The 27,519-nt window shown below is 52.3% G+C and overlaps 1 protein-coding gene across 5 annotated transcripts in view; it reads left to right on the top strand.

Annotated features, from left to right (window-relative positions):
* Positions 1-27,519, top strand: part of LOC134343067 (phospholipid-transporting ATPase ID-like) — a 98,299-nt gene that overhangs the window by 60,892 nt on the left and 9,888 nt on the right. For 3 of the 5 annotated variants that reach the window (XM_063041922.1, XM_063041921.1, XM_063041923.1), the window contains 11 exons: positions 2,548-2,736; positions 4,762-4,877; positions 9,914-10,078; positions 11,816-11,927; positions 17,237-17,342; positions 18,759-18,900; positions 19,354-19,537; positions 22,024-22,247; positions 23,973-24,056; positions 26,105-26,350; positions 26,713-26,851. In XM_063041922.1, the coding sequence (XP_062897992.1) occupies positions 2,548-2,736; positions 4,762-4,877; positions 9,914-10,078; positions 11,816-11,927; positions 17,237-17,342; positions 18,759-18,900; positions 19,354-19,537; positions 22,024-22,247; positions 23,973-24,056; positions 26,105-26,350; positions 26,713-26,851 (1,707 nt within the window). Of the gene's footprint in view, positions 1-2,547; positions 2,737-4,761; positions 4,878-9,913; positions 10,079-11,815; positions 11,928-17,236; positions 17,343-18,758; positions 18,901-19,353; positions 19,538-22,023; positions 22,248-23,972; positions 24,057-26,104; positions 26,361-26,712; positions 26,852-27,519 lie in introns of all 5 variants that reach the window. The other 2 variants (XM_063041924.1, XM_063041925.1) reach the window with 1 other exon arrangement.

Here is a 27,519-nt window from a genome sequence, read left to right on the forward strand (position 1 = left end):
TGTAGTGGACAGCGAAGGAAACTATCAAAGCTTGCACCACCTGGAAAAATGGGCTGAAGGGTGGCAGATGGAATTTAATGCGGACAAGTGTGAGGTGTTGCACTTTGGAAGGTCCGGTCAGGGTAGGTTTATCACAGTGAGCAGCAGGACACTGAGGAGTGTAGTAGAACAGAGACATCTGGGAATATAGATCCATAATTGCTTGAAAGTGGCGTCCCAGGTAGACAGGGTCATTAAAGAAAGCTTTTGTCACCTTGGCCTTCAGAAATCAAAAGTATTGAGTACAAGAGATGGGATGTTGGATGTTGAAGTTGTATGAGATGTTGGTGAGGCCTTGGAGTATTGTGTGCAGTTTTGATCACCTACCTACAGGAAAGATGTAAATAAGATTGAAAGCATGCAGAGAAAATTTACAAGGATGTTGCCGGGACTGGAAGACCCGAGCTACAGGGAAAGGCTGAATAGATTAGGGTTTTATTCCCCAGAGTGTAGAAGATTTATGGTAGATTTGATTCAAGTACACTATATCATGAGGGGTATACATAGGGTAAATGCAAGCAGGATTTTTCATAGAACATCGAACATAGAACATAGAATACTACAGCACAGTACAGGCCCTTCAGCCCACAACGTTGTGCCGACCCTTAAACCCTGCCTCCCATATAACCCCCCACCTTAAATTCCTCCATATACCTGTCTAGTAGTCTCTTAAACTTCACTAGTGTATCTGCCTCCACCACTAACTCAGGCAGTGCATTCCACGCACCAACTACTCTCTGAATAAAAAACCTTCCTCTAATATCCCCCTTGAACTTCCCACCCCTTACCTTAAAGCCATGTCCTCTTGTATTGAGCAGTGGTGCCCTGGGGAAGAGGCGCTGGCTATCCATTCTATCTATTCCTCTTATTATCTTGTGCACCTCTATCATGTCTCCTCTCATCCTCCTTCTCTCCAAAGAGTAAAGCCCTAGCTCCCTTAATCTCTGATCATAATGCATACTCTCTAAACCAGGCAGCATCCTGGTAAATCTCCTCTGTACCCTTTCCAATGCTTCCACAACCTTCCTATAGTGAGGCGACCAGTACTGGACACAGTACTCCAAGTGTGGCCTAACCAGAGTTTTATAGAGCTGCATCATTACATCGCGACTCTTAAACTCTATCCCTCGACTTATGAAAGCTAACACCCCATAAGCTTTCTTAACTACCCTATCCACCTGTGAGGCAACTTTCAGGGATCTGTGGACATGTACCCTGAGATCCCTCTGCTCCTCCACACTACCAAGTATCCTGCCATTTACTTCCCACTGAGGGTTAAGGGCGACAGGTGAAATGTTTTAGTGGAACATGAGGGGGAACCTTCAGTCAGTGGGTGGTGAGAGTGTGGAACGAGGTGCCAGCACGTGCGGGGTTGATGTCAACATTTAAGAGACATTTGGTTGTACACGTGGATGGGAGGGGTATGGAGGTTTATGATCCAGGTAAAGATCAATGGAACTAGGCAAAATAATGGTTCAGCATGGACTAGATAGGCGGAAGGGCCTCTGTGCTGTAGATTTTCTATGTCTCTAAGAAGACGAAGACATGCCACCTCTTAGATCCTACCCAGTCTCCAGGACCTTCCCATCGTTCCACAACCCTGCCCACGATAGAACACCACCCCCTGGAAGCTCTCTGGAAACCCAGGGACTCGATGGGACTCCTTCCCTTCCCAGGAATCACAGCCACTCCAGACCTCACCATTCTTGAAATCAGTCCCAGAAACCCACCCCATTTAACCCTCCCCCATCCTCCCCTATCCCATTGTTCACCTTCATTTACAGCCCTTTCTCCCACCTCTTTCTCCATCCCAACCCCACCCGTGCCTTCCTCTTCCCACTCCCCACCAACCCCTTCTTCTCCTCTCCCCCTATACCCTCACCTTCCCTTCCCTTCCCACTCCCCTCATCTGTCCCACCCACTCCATCCCTCTGTCCACTTCCACCCTACACACTCCTCACCAATGAGGGAGGCATACTTTCCCCATGCCCACTGTGTGCCCAGGGTCGGTGCCCACTGTGATATGGGCTTTACCAGTGCCCACAATGCCATGTCTGGGATTGTGCTGTGTGCCCTGTAGGCGCCCTGCTGTAGGAGCTGGGCTTCACCCATGCCCACTGTGTGCCCAGAGGGGATGCCCCACTGTGAGAGATAGGCTTTCCTGGTGCCTGCAATGTTGTGTCTGGGTAGGAGCCCCATTGTGGGAGTTGGGCTTTCCCCCTCCAGGCTGTGTGCTCAGCGTTGGCACCTCTCTGTGCGAAGTGTGCTTTCCGCCATGACCGCTGTACCATGCGTGCCCAGGGTGGGTGCCCTGCTGAGAGAGCTGGGCATTCCCTCATGACCACTGTGGCGTGTCTGGGATTGTGCTGAGGACATCCTTCTGAGATGCTGTCTATTCCTCCCCCTCTCCCTGTCGTGTCTCAGTGGGAGATGTGCTTTTCCCATACCCGGGTGGGTGCGCCACTGTGGGAGGGCCTGCTGAGCTGGTGTGTATTCCTACCCGCACAGGAGAGCTGTACTACAAGGCACAGTCCCCGGACGAGGGGGCGCTGGTTACCGCCGCACGCAACTTCGGGTTCGTGTTCCGCTCAAGAACGCCCGGCACGGTGACTCTGAGTGAACTGGGACGGGACGTCACCTACCAGCTGCTCGCCATCCTCGACTTCAACAACATCCGCAAACGCATGTCCGTCATTGGTGAGTCATCCGTGAGCGTGCTGGGACGGTGCAGAGGGAGTTTCACTCTGTGTCTGACCCCGGGAGTGAGTGATGGGACGGTGTAGAGGGAGTTTCACTCTGTGTCTGACCCTGGGAGCGTGTGATGGGACAATGTAGAGGGAGCTTCACTCTGTGTCTGACCCCGGGAGTGTGTGATGGGACGGTGTAGAGGGAGTTTCACTCTGTGTCTGACCCCGGGAGTGTGTGATGGGACGGTGTAGAGGGAGTCTCACTCTGTGTCTGACCCCGGGAGTGTGTGATGGGACAATGTAGAGGGAGCTTCACTCTGTGTCTGACCCCGGGAGTGTGTGATGGGACGGTGTAGAGGGAGTTTCACTCTGTGTCTGACCCCGGGAGTGTGTGATGGGACGGTGTAGAGGGAGTTTCACTCTGTGTCTGACCCCGGGAGTGTGTGATGGGACGGTGTAGAGGGAGTTTCACTCTGTGTCTGACCCCGGGAGTGTGTGATGGGACGGTGTAGAGGGAGTTTCACTCTGTGTCTGACCCCGGGAGTGTGTGATGGGACGGTGTAGAGGGAGTTTCACTCTGTGTCTGACCCCGGGAGTGTGTGATGGGACAGTGTAGAGGGAGTTTCACTCTGTGTCTGACCCCGGGAGTGTGTGATGGGACGGTGTAGAGGGAGTTTCCCTCTGTGTCTGACCCCGGGAGTGTGTGATGGGATGGTGTAGAGGGAGTTTCACTCTGTGTCTGATCCTGGGAGTGTGTGATGGGACGGTGTAGAGGGAGTTTCACTCTGTGTCTGACCCCGGGAGTGTGTGCTGGGACGGTGCAGAGGGAGTTTCACTCTGTGTCTGACCCTGGGAGTGTGTGATGGGACAGTGTGGAGGGAGTTTCACTCTGTGTCTGACCCCTGGAGTGTGTGATGGGACCGTGTGGAGGGAGTTTCACTCTGTGTCTGACCCCGGGAGTGTGTGATGGGAAGGTGTAGAGGGAGCTTCACTCTGTGTCTGACCCCGGGAGTGTGTGATGGGACAGTGTAGAGGGAGTTTCACTCTGTGTCTGACCCCGGGAGTGTGTGATGGGACGGTGTGGAGGGAGTTTCACTCTGTGTCTGACCCTGGGAGTGTGTGATGGGACGGTGTGGAGGGAGATTCACTCTGTGTCTGACCCCGGGAGTGTGTGATGGGACGGTGTAGAGGGAGCTTCACTCTGTGTCTGACCCTGGGAGAGTGTGATGGGACAGTGTAGAGGGAGTTTCACTCTGTGTCTGACCCCGAGTGTGTGATGGGACAGTGTAGAGGGAGTTTCACTCTGTGTCTGACCCCGGGAGTGTTAGGGATAGTGTAGAGGGAGTTTCACTCTGTGTCTGACCCCGGGAGTGTGTGATGGGACGGTGCAGAGGGAGCTTCACTCTGTGTCTGACCCTGGGAGTGTGTGATGGGACGGTGTAGAGGGAGCTTCACTCTGTGTCTGACCCCGGGAGTGTGTGATGGGACGGTGTAGAGGGAGCTTCACTCTGTGTCGGACCCCACCCCAGGAGGGTGTGATGGGACGGTGTAGAGAGAGTTTCACTCTGTGTCTGACCCCGGGAGTGTGTGATGGGACGGTGTAGAGGGAGTTACACTCTGTGTCTGACCCCGGGAGTGTGTGATGGGACAGTGTAGAGGGAGTTTCACTCTGTGTCTGACCCCGGGAGTGTGTGATGGGACAGTGTGGAGGAAGATTCACTCTGTGTCTGACCCCGGGAGTGTGTGATGGGACGGTGTAGAGGGAGTTACACTCTGTGTCTGACCCCGGGAGTGTGTGATGGGACGGTGTAGAGGGAGTTTCACTCTGTGTCTGACCCCGGGAGTGTGTGATGGGATAGTGTGGAGGAAGATTCACTCTGTGTCTGACCCCGGGAGTGTGCGATAGGACGGTGTAGAGGGATGAATCGTTCCTGTGTGTACCCATCCAGAGCTGGATTGTGTCAGTGACGGGTGGGCTCTGAGCGAGGGGCAGTGAGGGTTAGTATCCTGGGTTCAGTATGGCTGTTGTTTTCAGTGAGGACCCCGAAGGGGAGGATCCGCCTGTACTGTAAGGGCGCCGACACCATCCTGTTCAAGCGGCTGCACGGTTCCAATCACCGGCTCATGAACGTCACCCTGGAGCACCTCAACGTGAGTGTGGTGGTACCCTCTTCCCCTCCCTCCCCCTCCCCCTATTCCCAGCACCTCACACCCCTCCCCCCATCTACCCTCACCCCCACCCTCTCCGCTGGCCCTGCGCCACCCCCTCCCCCTCACTCTGCCTCTCCCCTATCCCTCTGTCTCCCCAGTATTGTGTTATCTCCACCCCACTAACCCACCTATCCCTTCCAAAAACCCCTCCACATCCACCACCCTCTCTCTCCTTCCTCTCCCTTTACCTTTTCTCCCCTTTCTTCCCCATCCACCCCCACCTCCCTCCCCATCTCTCTCCCTCTCACTCTCTCACTCTCCTTAAGGAAACATAGAAACATACAAAAGCTACGGGACAATACAGGCTGAGCTGACCGTGTACTTCCTTTAGAAAATACCTGGGGTTACCCATAGCCCTCTATTTTTCTAAGCTCCACGCACTTATCCAGGAGTCTCTTAAAAGACTCTATCGTATCCATCTCCACCGCCGTCGCCGGCAGCCCATTCCACACACTCACCACTTTCTGCATAAAAAAACTTACCCTGATGTCTTCTCTGTACCTACTTCCAAGCACCTGAAAACTGTGCCCTCTCGTGCTAGCCATTTCAGCCCCAGGAAAAAGCCTCTGACTATCCACATGATCTTTTCATCTTATACACCTCTGTCACGTCACCTCTCATTCTCCGTCGCTCCAAGGAGAAAAGGTCGAGTTCACTCAATCTATTCTCAAAAGTCATGCTCCCCAATCCAGGCAACATCCTTGTAAATCTCCTCTGCACCCTTTCTAGGGTTTCCACATCCTTCCTGTAGTGAGGCGACCAGAACTGAGCACAGTACTCCAAGTGGGGTCTGACCAGGGTCCTCTATAGCTGCAACATTACCTCTCGGCTCTTAAACTCAGTCCCACGATTGATGAAAGCCAGGGCACCGTATGCCTTCTTAACCACAGAGTCAACCTGCGTAGCAGCTCTGAGTGTCCTCTGGACTTAGTCCCCAAGATCCCTGTGATCCTCCACACAGCCAAGAGTCTTACCATTAATACTATATTCTGCCATCTTATTTGACCTACCAAAATGAACCACCTCACGTTTACCTGGGTTGAACTCCATCTATCATTTCTCAGCCCAGTTTTCCATACTATCAATGTCCCGCTGTAACCTCTGACAGCCCTCCACACTATCCACAACACCCCCAACCTTTGTGTCATCAGCAAATTTACTGAAACATCCCTCCACTTCCTCATCCAGGTCATTTATAAAAATCACGAAGAGAAGGGAACCCAGAACAGATCCCTGAGGCACACCACTGGTTACCGACCTCCATGCAGAATATGACCCGTCTACAACCACTCTTTGCCTTCTGTGAGCAAGCCAGTTCTGGATCCACAAAGCAACATCCCCTTGGATCCCATGCCTCCTTACTTCCTCAGTAAGCCTTGCATGGGGTACCTTATCAAATGCCTTACTAAAATCCATATACACTACATCTACTGCTCTACCTTCATCAATGTGTTTAGTCACATCCTCAAAAAATTCAATCAGGCTCATTAGGCACGACCTGCCTTTGACAAAGCCATGCTGACTATTCCTAATCAGATTATGCCTCTCCAAATGTTCATAAATTCTGCCTCTCAGGATCTTCTCCATTAACTTACCAACCACTGAAGTAAGACTCACTGGTCTATAATTTCCTGGGCTATCTGTAATTCCTTTCTTGAATAAGAGAACAACATCCGCAACCCTCCAATCCTCCAGAACCCCCCCATCTCCATTGATGATGCAAAGATCATTGCCAGAGCCTCAGCAATCTCCTCCCTCGCTTCCCACAGTAGCCTGGGGTACATCTCATCCGGTCCCAGTGACTTATCCAACTTGATGCTTTCCAAAAGCTCCAGCACATCCTCTTTCTTAATATCTCCATGCTCAAGCTTTTCAATCCACTGTAAGTCATCCCTACAGTCGCCAACATCCTTTTCCATAGTGGATACTGAAGCAAATTATTCATTAATTACCTCTGCTATCTCCTCCGGTTCCATACACACTTTTTTACTGTCACACTTGATTGGTCCTATTCTCTCACGTCTTATCCTCTTGCTCTTCACGTACTTTTAGAATTCCTTGGGGTTTTCCTTAATCCTGCTGACCAAGGCCTTCTCATGGCCCCTTCTGGCTCTCCTAATTTCATTCTTAAGCTCCTTCCTGCTAGCCATATAATCTTCTAGATCTCATTACCTAGTGTTTTGAACCTTTCGTAAGCTTTTCTTCTTGACTAGATTTTCAACAGCCTTTGTACACCATGGTTCCTGTACCCTACCATCCTTTCCCTGTCTCATTGGAACGTACCCATGCAGAACGTCACGCAAATATCCCCTGAACATTTGCCACATTTCTGCTCTACATTTCCCTGAGAACATCTGTTCCCAATTTATGCTTCCAAATTCCTGCTTGATAGCTTCATATTTCCCCTTACTCCAATTAAACGGTTTCCTAACTTGTCTGTTTCTATCCCTCTCCAATGCTATGGTAAAGGAGATAGAATTGTGATCACAATCTCCAAAATGCTCTCCCACTGAGAAACTTGACACCTGACCAGGTTCATTTCCCAATACCAGATCAAGTACAGCCTCTGCTCTTGTAGGCTTACCTACATATTGTGTCAAGAAACCTTCCTGAACACACTTAACAAACTCTACCCCATCTAAACCCCTCGCTCTAGGGAGATGCCAATCAATATTTGGGAAATTAAGATCTCCCACCCCAACAACCCTGTTATTATTACACCTTTCCAGAATCTGTCTCCCCATCCTCAATGTCCCTGTTACTAATGTGTGGTTTATAAGAAAACGCCCAGCAGAGTTGTTGATCCCTTCCTGTTCCTAACTTCCACTCACAGAGACTCTGTAGACAACCCCTCCATGACTTCCTCCTTTTCTGCAGCCGTGACACTATCTCTGATCAACAGTGCCACTCCCCCACCTCTTTTGCCTCCCTCCCTGTCCTTTCTGAAACATCTAAAGCCTGGCACTCGAAGTAACCATTGCTGCCCCTGAGCCATCCAAGTCTCTGTAATGGCCACAACATCATAGCTCCAAGTACTGATCCACACTCTAAGCTCATCTGCTTTGTTCATAATACTCCTTGCATTAAAATACACATCTCAAACCATTGGTCTGAGCACATTACTTCTCTATCATCTACCTATCCTCCCTCTCGCACTGTCTCCAAGCTTTCTCTATTTGTGAGCCAACCGCCCCTTCCTCCGTCACTTCAGTTCGGTTCCCACCCCCAGCAATTCTAGTTTAAACTCTCCCCAATAGCCTTAGCAAACCTCCCTGCCAGGATATTGGTCCCCCTCGGATTCAAGTGTAACCCGTCCTTTTTGTACAGGTCATTCCTGCCCCAAAAGAGGTCCCAATGATCCAGAAATTGGAATCCCTGCTCCCTGCTCCAATCCCTCAGCCACGCACTTAACCTCCACCTCACTATATTCCAATATTCACTGTCGCATGGCAGAGGCAGTTATCCCAAAATTACTACCTTTGAGGTCCTGTTTCTCAACTTCTTTCCTAACTCCCTGTAGTCTGTTTTCAGGACCTCCTCCCTTTTCCTAGCTGTGTCGTTGGTACCAATATGTACCACAACCTCTGGCTGTTCACCTTCCTACTTCAGGATATCATGGACGCGATCAGAGCACATCCTGGACTCTGGCACCTGGGAGGCAAACTACCACATGTATTTCTTTCCTGCGTCCACAGAATCGCCTGTCTGACCCCTAACTATAGAGTCCCCTATCACTGCTGCCATCCTCTTCCTTTCCCTACCCTCCTGAGCCACAGGGCCAGACTCTGTGCCAGAGGCGCAACCAATGTTGCTTCCCCCAGGTAGGTCGTACCCCTAACAGTATTCAAAGAGGAGTACTTATTGTTAAGGGGTACTCTCTAGTATCTGACTCCTGCCCTTCCCTCTCCTGACTGTTACTCACTCATCTCTCTCTCTCTCTCTCTCTCTCTCTCTCTCTCACTTTCTCTCAGGCTACTTCCACACTAGACTGGATAATTTTGAAAACGCCGGTTTCGGGTAAAAACGACAGGCGTCCACACTAGGCGTTTTTCAAAATATCTCTGTCCCCACTAAAGCGGATATTTGGGTGAATCTCCTCCTACTGGGCATACGCAGACACATCTACAGAAAACAAGCGAAGGGGAAACGGTATAATGTTTACGTTTCCGCAGCGGCATTGTGCTATTTCCATTGTCAAAAACTAGAGTACCAACAACAGCGAAAGGAAGTTTTCAGCAATGTCTTCGAGGAATACAAAGAAACCCTCTGCTGGAAAAATCAGACCGGACTTCTTCATTTAGACAGACAATGAAGTCGAGCTGTTTCTGCGAGTTACAAACAACTACAAAGTCAGCAAAGCAGTGGAGAAGTTTAACTCCAAACAAACTATTAACGTAGACAATAAAGTAAACAACACACGCATGAAGCCGTCCTCTACCCAAGATCAACAAGCGAGTGGAATCTTCTGCCGCCAGACCTGCGCAGTATTTCTGACATTAATATTTTTAAAGTTAGACTCAATCAAATCAATTTGGGGGATCTAGTCAAAAAAGCTCACTTTACAATTTAACTCTCACGCTGTTCACACCGACTGTGCGTTATAACGGTCGTCCGGCAGTGCTTGCGCAGTACCAAGCAGAAGCAGAAAAAGCATTGTTGTTGTGGTGTTGTCATGACAGCGTTTTTAAATATCTCCGTTGACCCCGTCCACACTACAACGCGCAACAATCGTTTTCAAATTTACACACTCTGGAGAGTGTTTTAGCAAAGCTCCGTTTTCGGGGGATGAAAACGCCGTTTCAATGTGGACGGAGGGTCAGAACGAAGAGAAAAGGCTTCGTTTTCAGAATTATCCGGCGTAGTGTGGACGTGGCCTCACTCTGTCTGTCTCTCTCTGCCCATCTGTCTCTGTTCCTGTCCCCACCCCCTCTCCTTCCCCAGACCAGTTGCTGACCCCTGGTGTCCCCCCTCCCCAGGAGTTTGCGAGCGAGGGTCTGCGGACACTGGTGCTGGCGTTCCGTGACCTGGAGGAGGGGGTGTACGCACAGTGGGCGGAGAGACACCGGAATGCTCAGTTGGCAAAGGAGGACCGCGAGGAACGGCTCGCCGCTGTCTACGAGGAAATCGAGCAAGAGATGATGGTATAACAACACAACCCTTGGGGGTGGCGTTAAACTGATTGAACTTCACCTATCCACCCTCAATACAGCCACCAATGGCGCACATCAGAGCCCAAAGTAGTTTCCATCGACCTGTTCTACCTGTGACTGCCACCCATGTTCCCTCCTCACCACCCTATCCCCCCTTACCACTCCTCCCATCCTCCCAAGGTGTGGTGCCCCCTCATCACAGACCCTTCCACGGTGTGGCATTTTCCCCTCACTGCCCCTCCCACCGTTCCCTCCATACCAACCCCCCCCGTGCTGTCTCCTCGCCGCCCCCCCCTCCATTCCCTCCTCGCTGCCCCTCTCCTCTGTTCCCTCCTTGCCATCCCCGCTGTGCTCCCTCCTCTCTGCCCTTCCCTCCATTTCCTCCTCATTGTCCCTCCCTCTGTGCTCCCTCCTCTCTGCCCTTCCCTCCATTTCCTCCTCATTGTCCCTCCCTCTGTGCTCCCTCCTTGCCACCTCTCCCTCTGTATTGCCTCTGTTCCCTCGCACAACACATTCTCCTCACTGCCCCTCCCACGACACACACTCCCTCCCTCAGCATGCCACTGGTCTCCTCCATTGCTGCTCTCCCATTCTAGAAGCTCACAGCGGATCTGACTCACTTTATCCACACCATCTCATCCACATCTTCCCCTCTCCAGACCCCTGACAATCTTTCTGCCCTTCCCTGAATGACAATCAATCTCCTCCAGGGCCTCTACCGACACCACTCCCTGACACGGAGGGAGGAGGCTCCTTGTGAGGGTAAACTTTGCCCTTTATCCTTCTCGAGGAGACCGTAACCCCCTTTTAAACAGCAACCCCGGTTCCAGGTCCTTCCGCAGGGGGAAGCAATCTCCACACCCACCCCACAGGGTCTCTCCATTTCAATTCCAAGCCCCCTCACTCCCGGAAACCCCAGCAGATATGAGCTCAGCCTGTCCAACTTTCCATCATGGGACAATCCAGCCATTCCTGGGATCAGACTGGTGAAACTTATCCCAACGCAATAACAGGGAGACATGTACTGTATGTGGCGCTCCCGGTGTGGTCCGGTCCTTGTAAGCTGAACTAGGTATAAATAAATCGATTCAAACACTTGTCCTTAACAGAAAAACATTCCAAAGAGGGAGTTCCTAGAGGGGTTGGAGTAATGTTGTAGGGGCCAGAGGGGAGAATGGTGTATGTTACAGAGATGGAGACGAGTGTAGGGGCTGGAGGGGGCTACAGAGACGGGGAGGGGTTACCGAGACAGGGAGGCATGTAGGGGTCAGAGAGTTACAGAGACAGGGACGGGTGTAGGGGCTGGAGGGGGTTACAGAGACAGGGAGGGGTGTAGGGGATGGAGGGGGTTACAGAGACAGGGAGGGGTGTAGGGGCTGGAGGGGGTTACAGAGACAGGGAGGGGTGTAGGTGCTGGAGGGGGTTACAGAGACGGGGAGGGGTGTAGGGGCAGGAGGGGGTTACAGAGACAGGGAGGGGTGTAGGGGCTGGAGGGGGTTACAGAGACAGGGAGGGGTGTAGGGGCTGGAGGGGGTTACAGAGACAGGGAGGGGTGTAGAGGCTGGAGGGGGTTACAGAGTCAGGGAGGGGTATAGAGGATGGGGAGGGGTGTAGGGGCCAGAGGAGGTTACAGAGATGGGGAGGGGTACAGGAACTGGAGTGGGGGGTTTACAGAGACGGGGTATACTAATCCTAGCTCTGATTGGTTAATATTTTTGTTCCCTGCAGCTGCTGGGAGCCACAGCCATTGAGGATAAGCTCCAGGAGGGGGTCCCAGAGACCATCGCCATCCTCACACTGGCCAACATCAAGATCTGGGTGCTGACTGGTGACAAGCCCGGTGAGTCCGCAGGGTCCCGCTGCCTGCCTGCTCAGAGTGAGCAGCCAATCAGGTGCCTCCAACAGGGAATCAGACAGAGGTGGCTCACTGCAGCGGTCCCCAACCACCGGGCCGCGAGGAAATGATACGAGTCAGCTGCACCTTTCCTCATTCCCTGTCACGCACTGCTGAACTTGAACATAGGGTTGTCAACTGTCCCATATTTGCTGGGACATCCCGTATATTGGGCCAAATTGGTTTGTCCCGTATTTCCCCCACTAAGGTAGAGCGTTCCTATGAAACTTTTCGTGCCAAAATGGCGTAAAGCGAAGAAGCAATTACCATTAATTTTTACGGGAAAAATTTTTGAGCTTTCCTAGACCCAAAAAATAACCTACCAAATCATACCAAATAACACATAAAACCAAAAATAAATAACACTAACATATAGTAAAAGCAGGAATGATATGATAAATACACAGCCTATATAAAGTAGAAATAATATGTGTACAGTGTAGTCGGGAAGATGAAGGCAAAACCAATTTGTGGTGAAAAAAAATCGGCACGTACACGCATGCGCACACAGGTGCCCGCGCAAGGCTTCATGGTCATGGTAGTCTTTCTGGGGTAAAGTGTCCCGGGATTTGACTGCGACTTTTGTCCCTTATTTGGGAGTGAGAAAGTTGGCAACCCTAACTGTAAAAGACATGTTGAGGTGAGTTTAACCCCACGTGAACACCCCCCCACCCCCGGTCGGCCGGTCCGAAAGAATATTGTTAATATTTAAGCGGTCTGCGGTGCAAAAAAGGTTGGGGACCCCTGGCTTACTATACTACAGACTGTCCTGGACTCGATGGAGAGGGAACCAGGGCACACAGGAGAGACCTACACAGTCACAAGGAGAGTACACACACACACACACACAGTACATGCCGTCCAGCCCACAATCTTGTGATGACCTACTCCACAATCTAACTTTTTCCTCCTACACAACCCATAACCCTCTATTTTTCCTTTCCTCCATTTGCCTATCTAAGAATCTCTTAAATGCCTCTAATATATCTACCTCTTCCGCCTCCACCACAGCAGAGTACTCCACGCACCCCCCACTCTCTGAGTTGAAAAACCTACCTCTGACACCTCCTCATACTTTCCTCCAGTCACCTTAAACGTTAGTCATCTGGTATAGCCTTTGCCTCGCTGGGGAAAAGTCTCTGGCTATCCACTCTTATCAGTGCCTCTTATCATCTTGTATAGCTCTGTCACCTTTCATCCTTCTCCACTCCAAAAACAAAAGCCCTCGCATGTTCAACCTATGCTCATAAAACATTAGATTAGATTATGAGGACACACAGTCCTCTTTTATTGTCATTTAGTAATGCATGCATTAAGAAATGATACAATATTCCTCCGGTGTGATATCACAAAAACACAGGACAGACCAAGACTGAAAAACTGACAAAAACCACATAATTATAACATATAGTTACAACAGTGCAACAATACCATAACTTGATGAAGAACAGTAAAGAGTTCAAAGTCTCTCAAATGTTCCACATCTCACGCAGACGGGAGAAGAAAGAAAACTCTCCCTGCCATGCCCGACCACAGTCTGACTCTGAGTCGTCCACAAACTTCGAGCCTCCAATCAGTTCTCCGACACCGAGTACCGAGCACCATCTCTATCCGAGCAATTCGACCTCAGCCTCGGTCGCCAGCAGCAGGCAAAGCCGGGGATTTTGGGGCCTTCCCTCTGGAAGATTCTCGATCGCCCAGTAACAGCGGCAGCAAACCGGCATTTCAGAAATTTCTCCAGATGTTCCTCTGTGCTTTCACGTCTGTCTCCATCAAATCAGAATTGTCCACGGCCCCTATTTAACAGAGACGATATCATTTCACCGGAGAGCTGCGCCCGCTGCGTCACGCCGCCATCTTCTCCTCCCGCCTATACTCTTTAATCCAGGCAGCATCCTGGTGACTCCCCTCTGCACCCTCTCCAAAGCCTCCAGCTCTTTCCTACAAAGAGACGACCGGAACTGAACCAACCTCTGGCAGAGCGTACTCAATCTACCACCACCCAGTGTACCCTGCAGGCTAGCCAATTCGAGATCTACACACCGCTTCCCTGGTTCCCATGCCTCATGACCTCGATCAGCTTTCCATGAGGAACCTTGTCAAGTTCCTTACCACAATTCACATCCAGCACTCTAAATTGTGGTCACTTGTTTGACAAAGTGATTCAGGCTCATGGGCTATGCTGTTATCCCAAAACAGAATATGCTTCTCCAAACGATCATAAATACTGACTCTTCGAATCTCCTCCCATGGTTTGCCAGCAACTAGAGTAAGACTCACTTGTCCATAATTCCCAGGATTATCACTATTACTTTTCTTGTACAAAGGAATAATTTTTGCAACGCTCCAACCACTCCCGTGGCCAGTGAGGATACAAAGATCATTGCCAAAGGCAAAGCAATCTCTTCCCTCAATGTTCTTCATGCACGTGTGGAATGCCTTGAGATTTTCCTTATTCCCATTCACCAAGGCCTTCTCAGGTCCATTTCTAAGCTTCTGAGTCCCTTCTAAAGCTCTTTTCTGGCTACTTTATAACTCTCAAGAGCTTTTGCTTCCTGAATCTTAAAACCAAAGCTGGGTCTCTGGAGGTAGGAGACAGCAACACTAATTTCAAATGCTGGTCCAGTGTAGAGAGAACTTCACTATATGTTTGGCCCTGGGGGTATGTGATGGGACGGTATAGAGGAGCTACATTCTGTGTCTGACCCTGGGAGTGTGTGATGGGACAGTGTAGAGGGAGTTTCACTCTGTGTCTGACCCTGGGAGTGTGTGATGGGACGGTGTAGAGGGAGTTTCACTCTGTGTTTGACCCCGGGAGTGTGTGATGGGACAGCGTAGAGGGAGTTTCACTCTGTGTCTGACCTGGGGAGTGTGTGATGGGTCAGTGTAGAGGGAGCTTCACTCTGTGTCTGACCTGGGGAGTGTATGACAGGACGGTGTAGAGGGAGCTTCACTCTGTGTCTGATCCCAGGAATGTTTGATGGGATGGTGTAGAGGGAGCTTCACTCTGTGCCCGACCCCAAGAACAGTGCCGGGGGGGCGGGTGGGGGGGGTAGGTTTCTGTCTCCAGCCCTTTCGCACCACCAGATTCAGTAACAGTTATTGGCCTACAACCATCGGGCTCCTGAACCTGCAAGGATAACTTCAGTCACCTCAACAAGGTGAGTGAGTCTATAGACTCACTTCCAAGAGCTCTCCCACTCGTGTTCTTAGTATTATTTACCTGTCTTTCTATTTGTCCATCTACCTACCTATCTATTTATATGTCTGCGTATCTGACTATCTATCTGTCTATCTGTCTATCTAACTTGAACACTCACCCCATCTTCCCATCACCGTAACAGTGATAGAGTTCCTCTTGTCCTTACCAACCACCCCATCAGCCTCCGTATCCAACATGTCATCCTCCACAACTTCTGCTACCTCCAAAGGGACCCTACAGCCCTACAAATATATCTTTACCCTTCCCCCACCACATTGCCGCAGGGATCGCTCCCTCTGTGATTCCTTTGTCCATTCGTCCCTCCCCACTAATCTCCCTTCCGGCACATATCCCTGCAGGCTGCCCAAGTGCTACTCCTGCCCCGACGCCTCCTCCCTCAGCTCCGTACGGGGCCCCTAACAGTCCTTCCAGGTGAGTCAACGCTTCACCTGCGAGTCTGCTGGAGTCGTCTCCTGTGTCCGGTGCTCCCCCATACGGCCTCCTCTACACTGCTGAGACCCACCGTAAGTTCATCAAACACCTCCAATCCGTCTGCCAAAAGCAGAACTTCCCAGAGGCCAGACATCTTAATTCCAAATCCCATTTCCATTCCGACATGAGGGTCCGTGGTCTCCTCTCGTGCTAAGATGAGGCCACTCTCAGGGTGGAGGAGTAACACCTTATGTCCTGTCTGGATAGTCTCCAATATTGATTTCTACTTCTGTTTAAAAAAAAATCCCCCCTTCCCTCTTCTTCTATTGCCACTCTGGCCTCTTACCTCCTCTCACCTGCCTATCACCTCTCCCTGGTGCCCTTCCTCCTTCCCTTTCTCCCAAGGTCCACTTTCCCCTCCTATCAGATTCCTTCTTCTCTAGCCCTTTACCTTTCCCACCCACCTGGCTTCACCCATCACCTTCCAGCTTGTCCTCCCTCCACCTTCTTATTCTGGCATCTTCCCCCTTCCTTTCAAAGGTACACTTAATGTCAGAGAAATGTGTACAATATACATCCTGAAATTCTTTTTCTTCGCAAACATCCACGAAAACAGAGGAGTGTCCCAAAGAATGAATGACAGTTAAATGTTAGAAATCTAAAGCACCCCCCAGCTTCCCCCTCCCATGCAAAGCAACGATCCCCTCTCCCCACCAGCAAAAAAGCATCTGCACCCTCCACCGTGCACTCAAAAAAATATCTGCACCCTCCACCGTGCACTCAAAGCATCTGCACCCTCCACCGAGCACTCAAAGCATCTGCACCCTCCACCGTGCACTCAAAGCATCTGCACCCTCCACCGAGCACTCAAGCGTGCAGCAAAGCATCAGTAAAGACACAGACTTGCAGTACCCCAAAGACTACTCGTTCACCCAGTCATTCGACATATCGCAGGCTCTCTCTCCCTAATAAGGAACAAAGCGATGTCCCTGTTTCACAGTGAGCGGGGAGACATAACAACAACTCGCTGGCTTATGATGTTAAAAGTCCATAGCGTCGCTTCTTCCGAGCTCTGTGCCCAAAGAACTCGGGTCTCTGGACACACAGCCACAGATCTTCCGTCTCCCGTGACGCACCGATTTCCTGCAGAGGCACTGACCTCAAGTCCGCCCGCCTCCAGAGCCGCGAAATCCCGAAACTCCGAAGGCGAGCTAATCTCCTAGTCCGTGTCCTTGGTATATTCCAGTCCTGATGAAGGGTCTCGTCCAAAATTATCGACTGGTAATTCATTTCCATAGATGCTGCCTGACCTGCTGAGTTCCTCCAGTACTTTATGTGTGTTGCTCCAGATTTCCAGCATCTGCAGAATCTCCTGTGTTTACGATATCCGTACACCTTTCTCTATTGTTGCTATTATTTGTTTGTTTTTTTCTGTTTGAACCATTCCTTTACACACTGGTCGTTGGCTGGTTTGTATTTGTCTGTAGTTTTTCATTGCCTCTACTGCATTTCTCTAAAAGCCCACAAGTAATTGAGTCTCAGGGTTGTGTACGGTGACATGTATGCACTTTGTTAATAAATTTACTTTGAACTTTGAACTGCACTGTCTCCCCCTCCCCAGAGACGGCGGTGAACATCGGCTACTCCTGCAAGATGCTGACGGATGACCTGGCTGAGGTTTTCCTGCTGTCAGGAAGCACCGTCCACGAAGTCCGCGAGGAGCTGCGGTGAGTGTTCCCTGTGCCGACGCTGGGGTCAGGGAATGGGGCAGAGTTCGGCCCCTCGGGGCTGGGTGGGAGAATCCGGAGGGGCTTTGCAAAGCTCCATCCCCACCAGCACCTCCTTCGAGGGAGCAGAGGTCCACTGGAGCTGGGGTCTGGGTCATGATTCTGGTGAATCTGGGGGGGGGGTGGTGTTCCTAAGGAATGGAGCTGGGGATTTGGGAGCCCGTGAGTCAGGATCTGATCGGAATGGGAATACCAATCCATCTCCCCACCCTTTCTCCTGCTTACGTCAATGGTGCTGAGGTCGAGAGGGCTCAGAGCTTCCAGTTCCCAAATGTGAACTTCACCAACAGCCTGTCCTGGCCTGACCGCATTGATATCACAGCCAACAAAGTTCCCCAACGCCTCTACTTCCTCAGGAGGCAAAAGAAATTCTTCATATTCCCATAGACCCTCAGCGATGCACCATTGAAAACATTCTACCTCGGACGGCAACTGCTCTGCCTGAGACCGCAAGAAACCACAGAGAGTTGTGGACACAGCTCAGCACGTCACGGAAAACAGCCTCCCCTCCTGCTTCTGTCGACACTCACACTGCCTCGGTAAAGCAGCCAAGATAATGGCCATTCTCTCTTCGGCCCCCTCCCCTCGCCCGTTGGGCAGAAGATGCAAAAGCCTGAGACCACCGGGCTCAATGTGTTAAATGCTTCCCTGGTACGATAAGGTGGGCCCCTGACCTCATGGTCTGCCTGGAATGATCTTGCACATTGTTGTCTGCCAGCACTGCACTCTCCCTGTGACTGTTACACTCTATTCTGCATTTGGTTACTGCTCTTCCCTTGTACAACCTCAATGCTCTGTGTGACAAAATAATCTCCATGGACACATGTAGAACGTGCTGGACATCAGTATGTGGCAATTATAAACCATTTCACCATCTCCCTCCCCCTCCCCTCCCTCCCTGTCCTCACTCCTCCTCCTCTCTCCCCTCCTCTCTCCCCCCTCCTCTCTCCCCACTCCTCTCTCTTCCTCTCTCCCCCCCTCCTCTCTCCCCCTCTCTTCCTCTCTCCCCCTCTCCCCCTCCTCTCTCCCCCTCCTCTCTCCCCCAATCCTCTCTCCCCCCTCCTCTCTCCCCCCTCCTCTCTCTCCCCTCCTCTCTCCCCCCTCCTCTCTCTCCCTCCTCTCTCCTCCCTCCTCTCTCCCCCTCCTCTCTCCCCCTCCTCTCTCTCCCTCCTCTCTCCCCCCTCCTCTCTCCCCATCCTCACTACCCCCCTCACTCCTCCTCCTCTCTCCCCCTCTTCCCTCCCCTCCCTCTCCCCACTCTCCTTCTCCTATATATTTCACTCTCCCTCTTTCACTGTATCTCCATATTTCTCTCTGTCGTGATCTTGATCTCTCTCTCTCTCTTCGATCTTCCAGTCATGCCCGCCAACGGATGCGCGACTCCTTCCGCTCCATCAACGGCTTCAGCTCCTCGGAGAAGCTGTCCTCGCCCCACCTCACCTCCGTGGTGGAGGTAGTGCCTGGGGAGTGTGCCCTGGTCATCAGTGGGCACAGCCTGGTGAGTCTGCACCCCACGCCCAATAGCTGCCCGCCATGGGCCCCGGTGGTAAGGCCAGCTCCGTGGCCGCGGACTGGTTTGGGGAGGGGTGCGTGGTGTTAGACCACTGACAGCAGACGGGGAGTAACACACACGCACACAAAATGCTAGAGGAGCTCAGCAGGTCGGGCAGATTTAGGGGCAGTGGGAGAGATTTGGAGGGCAGCTGAGGGGGACCGTCCTCATCCAGAGAGTGGTGAATCTCTGGGACACACAGCCACAGAAAGGGACGGAAGCAGAATGCCTATGGTCCCTGAACCCTGGACCTGGGTGGGTTGCCCTATGGGGGAAGTGTCAAACCGGCTGGGCCTGTGCACTCAGAGTCCTGGTCCATATCTGCCTGTGGGAGTGCTTCCCCGCGGTCTGAGTGTATCAGAGCGTCTCCCCGCCGTCTAACGGCCGTCTGTGCCCCAGGCCCACGCCCTAGAGGCGGACATGGAGCTGGAATTCCTGGAGACGGCCTGTGCCTGCCGTGCCGTCATCTGTTGCCGGGTAACGCCCCTGCAGAAGGCCCAGGTGGTGGAGCTGGTGAAGAAGCACAAGAAGGCGGTGACGCTGGCCATCGGCGATGGCGCCAACGATGTCAGCATGATAAAGAGTGAGTCCTTTCAGGCCGTTGTGCCTGTACTGATCCGTTCGCCTCGCTGTCCCATTCGTTCCTCTCCACGCCACACACCCTCTCATTGGCTGCTCTCCCAGTCACACGTATTCCCATTGGCTGCTCTCCCAGTCACACGTATTCCCATTGGCTGCTCTCCCAGTCACACGTATTCCCATTGGCTGCTCTCCACACCACTGACCCTCCCATTGGCTTCTCGCCCAATCACATGCACCGCCAATGGCTGTTCTCCCAGCCACACGCACTCATTGGATGTTCTTCCAGCCACTCGCATTCCTATTGGCTGCTCTCCCAGCCAGTTGTACTCTCATTGGTTGCTTTCCCAACTAAGTTCACTCATTGGTCACTCTCTCGTTAATTCCTCTCCGTGCCTCTCTGTCCCAATGGCCGCTCTCCCCTGCTGCTTGCACTCCCTTTTAATTTCATTCTCCCGGCCTCTAAGCTCCCATTGGTCACTTCACGATACCCCACACTTTCCCATTGGTTACTCTGCCCCAGCCCTCCCATTCGCAGTGATCCTTTTTAAATTTGTTCCCAGTTCTAAATGCTAGCACGATAAAGCATCCCCCATCCTCACCATCTCTGTAACACCCACCCCACCAGCCTCTAATCTCTCCCCGTTTCTGTAAACATCATCAGCCCCTACACCCCTCCCTGTCTCTGTAACCCCCTCCGGCCCCTACACCCCTCCCTGTCTCTGTAACCCCCTCCGGCCCCTACACCCCTCCCTGTCTCTGTGACCCCCTCCAGCCCCTACACCCCTCCCTGTCTCTGTAACCCCTCCAGTCCCTACACCCCTCCCTGTCTCTGTAACCCCCTCCAGTCCCTACACCCCTCCCTGTCTCTGTAACCCCCTCCGGCCCCTACACCCCTCCCTGTCTCTGTAACCCCCTCCGGCCCCTACACCCCTCCCAGTCTCTGTAACCCCCTCCGGCCCCTACCCCCTCCCTGTCTCTGTAACCCCCTCCAGCCCCTACACCCCTCCCTGTCTCTGTAACACCCTCCAGTCCCTACACCCTACCTGTCTCTGTAACCCCCTCCAGCCCCTACACCCCTCCCTGTCTCTGTAACCCCCTCCAGCCCCGACACCACTCCCTGTCTCTGGAACCCCCTCCAGCCCCTACACCCCTCCCTGTCTCTGTAACCCCCTCCAGCCCCTACACCCCTCCCTGTCTCTGTAACCGCCTCCAGCCCCTACACCCCTCCCTGTCTCTGTAACACCCTCCAGTCCCTACACCCTACCTGTCTCTGTAACCCCCTCCAGCCCCTACACCCCTCCCTGTCTCTGTAACCCCCTCCGGCCCCTACACCCCTCCCTGTCTCTGTAACCTCCTCCGGCCCCTACACCCCTCCCTGTCTCTGTAACACCCTCCAGTCCCTACACCCCTCCCTGTCTCTGTAACCCCCTCCAGCCCCTACATCCCTCCCTGTCTCTGTAACCCCCTCCAGCCCCTACACCCCTCCCTGTCTCTGTAACCCCCTCCAGCCCCTACACTCCTCCCTGTCTCTGTAACCCCCTCCAGTCCCTACACCCCTCCCTGTCTCTGTAACCCCCTCCAGTCCCTACACCCCTCCCTGTCTCTGTAACCCCCTCCAGCCCCTACACCCCTCCCTGTCTCTGTAACCCCTCCAGTCCCTACACCCCTCCTTGTCTCTGTAACCCCTCCATCCCCTACACCCCTCCCTGTCTCTGTAACCCCCTCCAGCCCCTACACCCCTCCCTGTCTCTGTAACCCCCTCCAGCCCCTACACCCCTCCCTGTCTCTGTAACCCCCTCCAGCCCCTACATCCCTCCCTGTCTCTGTAACCCCCTCCAGCCCCTACACCCCTCCCGGTTTTTGTAATCCCTATATCTCTCCCGGTCCCTGTGACTCCCTACACTCCTTCCCATCTCTGTACCAGCTCCAGCTCTCCCACTCCCTGTGAGCCACTCCAGCCCCTGCATCCACACTCCTCTCGTCCCAGTCCCCCGCTCCATGGGCCAGCCCCTCGCCGTGTCCCTGTGAGACACTCCAGCCCCTACATCCACACTCCTCTCGTCCCAGCCCCTCGCCGTGTCCCTGTGAGCCACTCCGGCCCCTGCATCCACACTCCTCTCGTCCCAGCCCCTCGCCGTGTCCCTGTGAGCCACTCCGGCCCCTGCATCCACACTCCTCTCGTCCCAGCCCCTCGCCGTGTCCCTGTGAGCCACTCCGGCCCCTGCATCCACACTCCTCTCGTCCCAGCCCCTCGCCGTGTCCCTGTGAGCCACTCCGGCCCCTGCATCCACACTCCTCTCGTCCCAGCCCCTCGCCGTGTCCCTGTGAGCCACTCCGGCCCCTGCATCCACACTCCTCTCGTCCCAGCCCCTCGCCGTGTCCCTGTGAGCCACTCCGGCCCCTGCATCCACACTCCTCTCGTCCCAGCCCCTCGCCGTGTCCCTGCGGGATGCCCCAGATTGACGTCGGTGCTTGTGGCCTGTGCAGCTGCTCACATCGGAGTGGGGATCAGCGGGCAGGAAGGGATCCAGGCCGTGCTGGCGTCCGACTACTCGTTCTCGCAGTTCAAGTTGCTGCAGCGGCTGCTGCTGGTCCACGGCCGCTGGTCCTACCTGCGAATGTGCAAGTTCCTCTGCTATTTCTTCTACAAGAACTTCGCCTTCACCATGGTCCACTTCTGGTTCGGCTTTTTCTGCGGCTTCTCCGCCCAGGTACAGCCCCCCCCCCCCATATTCTCCTGGGGTCCCTCCCCACAACGCCTATGGGTGCCCTCTCTGTTCCCTGTCCCACCTCCCGCGTGGACCCCTTGCAGGAAATCGCCCTGGCCCCCCTCCTCCGCGTCTCTGTCATCCCTGGGGGTGGGGGAGTAACATCTGGCTTCACCTCTTGAGATAACATCTGGCTGAATATTGTACATGATCCCTGTGTTCTAACATCTGGCCTGCATCTCCTCACATCTGTCAACCCAATTTTAACACCTGGCTGTAACAGTCCTGCCACTAACATCTGTCTAATACACTACAACACATTCTCTATGTTCTAACATCTGGCCTTCACATCTGTCAATTCTGGTTTCAACATCTGCTGCACCTCTGGCCATAACAGCCCTGGCACTAACGTCTGGCTGCACGTTGAATAAATTCCCTACGTTCTAACATCTGGCTGATATTGCCCGCATTCCCTGCAGTCTAGTAACTGGTTATACCTCTGGGCATGACAGGACTGGCCGAACACTGCACACTTAATCAGGAATTCTAACTTAAGTCCTCCCTGTTCTAACGTCTGGATCCACCCCCAGGTGCAACAGGCATGGCACTAACATCTGTTCAAACATTGTACACATCTGTCTGATCTGGTTTTAACATCTGGCCACACCTCCAACATACCAGGCCTGTGCTAACACTTGGCTTATAGCATTCTTTTTGTCTGATATCTGCCAACCCATCTGCACATCGATCAATCTTGCTAAGAAATGGCCCCATTCCACACATTCAGAGCCAACTCTAACATCTGGCAGGTCACTGCACATCCCCTGTTCTGATATCTAGCCAACCCCACTCTGCACATGGTCTGTCTTGGTCCTAACACCTGTCCTTGATTCTAACATCTGTCTCCACCTCGGTATTACTTGACCCATTCTAACATCTGACTGATTATGTATTTTCTAGGTTCTTGCTAACCCCCCCTTCACATCTGTCAATCCCAGCCACCCCAAAATGGCTGCAGTGTGCACCGTTTACAAAATGCAGCACGGTTACTCAGCCAAGCTACCCCGACAGTCCCTCCTGAACCTACCACATCTCCCGCACAGGGGAGCATCAACTGCAGGTTTCCCTGTTGACCAACCCAACTGGAAAATACATCAGCTGTTCCTTAACCGCCACCGGGTCTGAATCCCAGAACTCCCTTCCCGTTGGACCGTGGCAATTGGAGATGGGATCATAATACGTTAGAGCAGAATTAGACCATCTGGTCCATCGAGCCTGCTCTACCATGCCCTTACTAATCACAAATCCATCAACGTTAGCTTTAAATATCCCCAATGACTTGGACTCCACAGCTGTCAGTGGCAATGAGTTGTACTGATTCACCGTCCTCCGGCCAAAGAAATTCCTCCTCACCTCTGTTCTAAAGAGATGTGCTTCTAGTCTGAGGCTGTGCCCTCTGGTCCTAGACTCTCCCGCTATAGGAAACTTCCTCTCCATGTCCATCCTATCTAGGCCCTCCAATATTCGATAGGTTTCAATGAGGTGCCCCTTCATTCTTCTGAACTCTGGTGAGTTCAGGCCCAGAGCCGTCAAACGCTCCTCAAGATGGTGGCTCATCACCCCCCCCACTCCTGAGGGGTGGTGAGGGAATGACGGTAAATGCTGGTGCCTTTTCCTCCCCCCACCCCCCAGCTTCACCTTGTAATCGGTCTGATCTTTTCCCTGCAGACTGTGTACGACCAGTACTTCATCACGCTGTACAACATTGTCTACACGTCCCTTCCTGTACTGGCCATGGGGGTCTTTGATCAGGTACGTGCCGGGCCAGCGGGGCTGCTGTTGGAATTGGTTTATTGGTGTCACATGTACTAAGATAGAGTGAAAAGCTGGTCTTGCGTACAGTTGACACAGATCAGATCATGACACAGAGCACTGAGGTAGAACGAGGTAAAACAGTAACAGAGTGCAGAACAAAGTGTGACCACTGCAGGGTCAGTACAGTGCGGGCAGACAACAAGGGTGCAGGGACCACAGCGAGGTGGATTGTGAGGTCAGGAGTCGATCTTATCATTCAATAGTAACAGCGGGGTAGAAGCTGACCTCAAGACTGGTGGTACGTGCCTTCAGGCTTTTGTATCTTCTGCCTGATGGGAGGGGAGAGAGAAGTGTTCAGAGTGGGTGACGTCTTTATTATGCTGGCTGCTTTACTGGGGTAGAGAGAAGTGAAGGCAGAGTCCATGGAGAGGTTCGGCAGACTGGGACTTTATTCCTTGGAGTGTAGGAGACTGAGAGGTGACCTTACAGAGGTGCATTAAATCATAAGGAGCACTTTTGGGGTGAACGTACACAGTCATACAAGACAAGCTTTTCACCCAGAGGGTGGTCCGTCTATGGAACAAGCTGCCAGAGGAAGTGGTTGAAGCAGGAACATTAACGTAAGACACCTAGACAGGTACATGGATAGGAAAGGCTTAGAGGGATACGGACAGGTACACGGATAGGAAAGGTTTAGAGGGATACGGACAGGTACACGGATAGGAAATGTTTTAGAGGGATATGGACAGGTACACGGATAGGAAAGGTTTAGAGGGATACGGACAGGTACACGGATAGGAAATGTTTTAGAGGGATATGGACAGATACACGGATAGGAAAGGTTTAGAGGGATATGGGACTGACTGATCTTGGTCGGCATGGATTAGTTGGGCCGAAGAGCCTGTTCCTCTATGCTGGCTCTTGATCTCGGGTCAGCCATTCCCACACCTTTTACCCCCTCCCGGTGTTTATCCACAGTGAGACTTTAGCTGAATCCGCTCTCTCTGCCCTTCCAATGCCAGACGTCAGAAGATCCTGCCTTTCTGGTGGACAGGAGGGCCAGTGAGGGTGGTGCAGCTGAGGTGACCTACATGGGCTTTCGACAAGTTAATTGGCAAATTAGGAGCAAAAGACATAGGAGCAGAATTAGGCCATTCGGCCCATCGAGTGTGCTTCACAGTTCCATCATGGCTGATTTATTATCCTCTCTAACCCTATTGTCCAGCCTTCTCCCTGCAATCTTTGACATTCTTAAATTGGTATAATTTGGTTTTATTGCTGAGGTGTAGTGACAGACTTTTCCTGTGTCATCTGTACGGATCTTTTCATCACTTTAGTACAGAGTAAAGCAATGACAGAATGCAGAATAAAGTGAGAGAGTGCAGTGCAGGGTACGTGACTTGAAGGCAGGAAAAGTCCTGGGGTATGATGGCAGTTTGGATGTAAAACGGCTTTGGGGAGGAAAGTTTGAAGGTTGCTAGGTGTGTTTGGTGCCTAGTGTTGACGCTGTGCTTTTTGTGAGAGGCAGTACTGGTTTCAAGTCACGTTCAAGTGCACTGCCAAATGCACAAGTCCGCACACGCACAGGTGGAGTGAAACACGGGCACGCAAGGGGCACTCAGAAGCAAAATAGATAAATTTTATATGCAATTTTTACAAGAAATAACACAATTTGAACAAAAAAGTTCAGCTGAAATGCAAAGAGGTCACAAAGTTTCTGTACTGAGCTGGTGATTAGGGATGTGCAGGTCGGTTCAGGAACCGAATGGTTGAAGGGAAGTGGCTGTTCCTGAACCTGGTGGTGTGGGACCTCCTGCCCGACGGGAGCTGTGGGAAGACGGCCTGGCCCGGATGGTGGGGATCTGTGATGATGGACGTTACCTGGTGAGACAGTGGCTCCTGTAGGTATGACCGATGGTGGGGAGGGATGTTCCTGTGAGGTGCCGGCCTGTGCCCGCTCCTCTCTCTGCAGCTTCTCGGGTTCCTGCGTGTTTGAAGCGCCATACCAGAACGTGCTGCTTCTGAAAGGGTACTTGTTCACCCAGGATGTCCCGGAGCAGAGGAGCCTACAGTACCCAAAGCTCTACGAACCGGGACAGCTGAACTTGCTCTTCAACAAGCGGGAGTTCTTCATCTGCATAGCGCAGGGGATTTACACCTCCACCGTCCTCTTCTTCATCCCCTACGGGACCTTCGCCGACTGCACGCGCAATGACGGCAGTCACATGGCCGACTACCAGTCCTTCGCAGTCACCGTGGCAACCTCGCTGGTGATCGTGGTGAGCGTGCAGGTGAGGCGTGGTAAGCGTGACCTCACACACGCAGGCGCGGGGGGGACAAGTCTGGCACACACATGGAAACGCAAACGCGTGCACACATTCGTACACACACACTCACTCAACGCACAAACATGCAGACAGACATGCACTCACTCACACACACACAGACTTACACACTCACTCACACAGACACACTCACATACACACACACACACACTGAGTCAGTCATACGGCAATGTTTGTTTATTCTGTTCCTGGGCATCCCCTGGTCCTTCCTCATGTGTCAGGCTGCTGTTCCCCGGTGGGACGACCCGTGGGATTTTGCGCCTCCTCTGTGCCATGGGCTAACCCCGCTTCCTGTGGTTGACCTCCAGATAGGACTGGACACTGGGTACTGGACGGCAATCAACCACTTCTTCATCTGGGGGAGCCTCGCCATGTACTTCGTCATCCTCTTTGCTATGCAGAGTGGCGGCCTCTTCGAAATATTCCCCAACCAGTTTCCATTCGTAGGTGAGTCCCTGAGGGGTAACTTATGGGCAAATGCGGTCCGTCGCACAGTAATTCTCCAACTATCCAACACATTTTCTCACACCCTCCGTTACCAAATTGCTGGGACTCTCAGATGCAATCTCTGGCTTGTTCAAATGGGAGCTGCAGGAAACAGCCTACAGAATCTAATGTGTGTGTGTGTGTGTGTGTGTGTGTGAACAACAGGAAACAGCCTACAGAATCTAGTGTGTGTGTGTGTGAATGTGAACAACAGGAAACAGCCTACAGAATCTAATGTGTGTGTGTGTGTGTGTGTGTGTGAAAACAGGAAACAGCCTACAGAATCTAATGTGTGTGTGTGTGTGTGTGTGTGTGAACAACAGGAAACAGCCTACAGAATCTAGTGTGTGTGTGTGTGTGTGTGTGTGTGTGTGTGTGTGAACAACAGGAAACAGCCTACAGAATCTAATGTGTGTGTGTGAATGTGAACAACAGGAAACAGCCTACAGAATCTAATGTGTGTGTGTGTGTGTGTGTGTATGTGAACAACAGAAAACAGCCTACAGAATCTAGTGTGTGTGTGTGAATGTGAACAACAGGAAACAGCCTACAGAATCTAGTGTGTGTGTGTGTGTGTATGTGAACAACAGGAAACAGCCTACAGAATCTAGTGTGTGTGTGTGTGTGTG

The sequence above is a fragment of the Mobula hypostoma genome, chromosome 2, assembly GCF_963921235.1.
Source record: "Mobula hypostoma chromosome 2, sMobHyp1.1, whole genome shotgun sequence".
NCBI classification, from domain to species: domain Eukaryota; kingdom Metazoa; phylum Chordata; class Chondrichthyes; order Myliobatiformes; family Myliobatidae; genus Mobula; species Mobula hypostoma.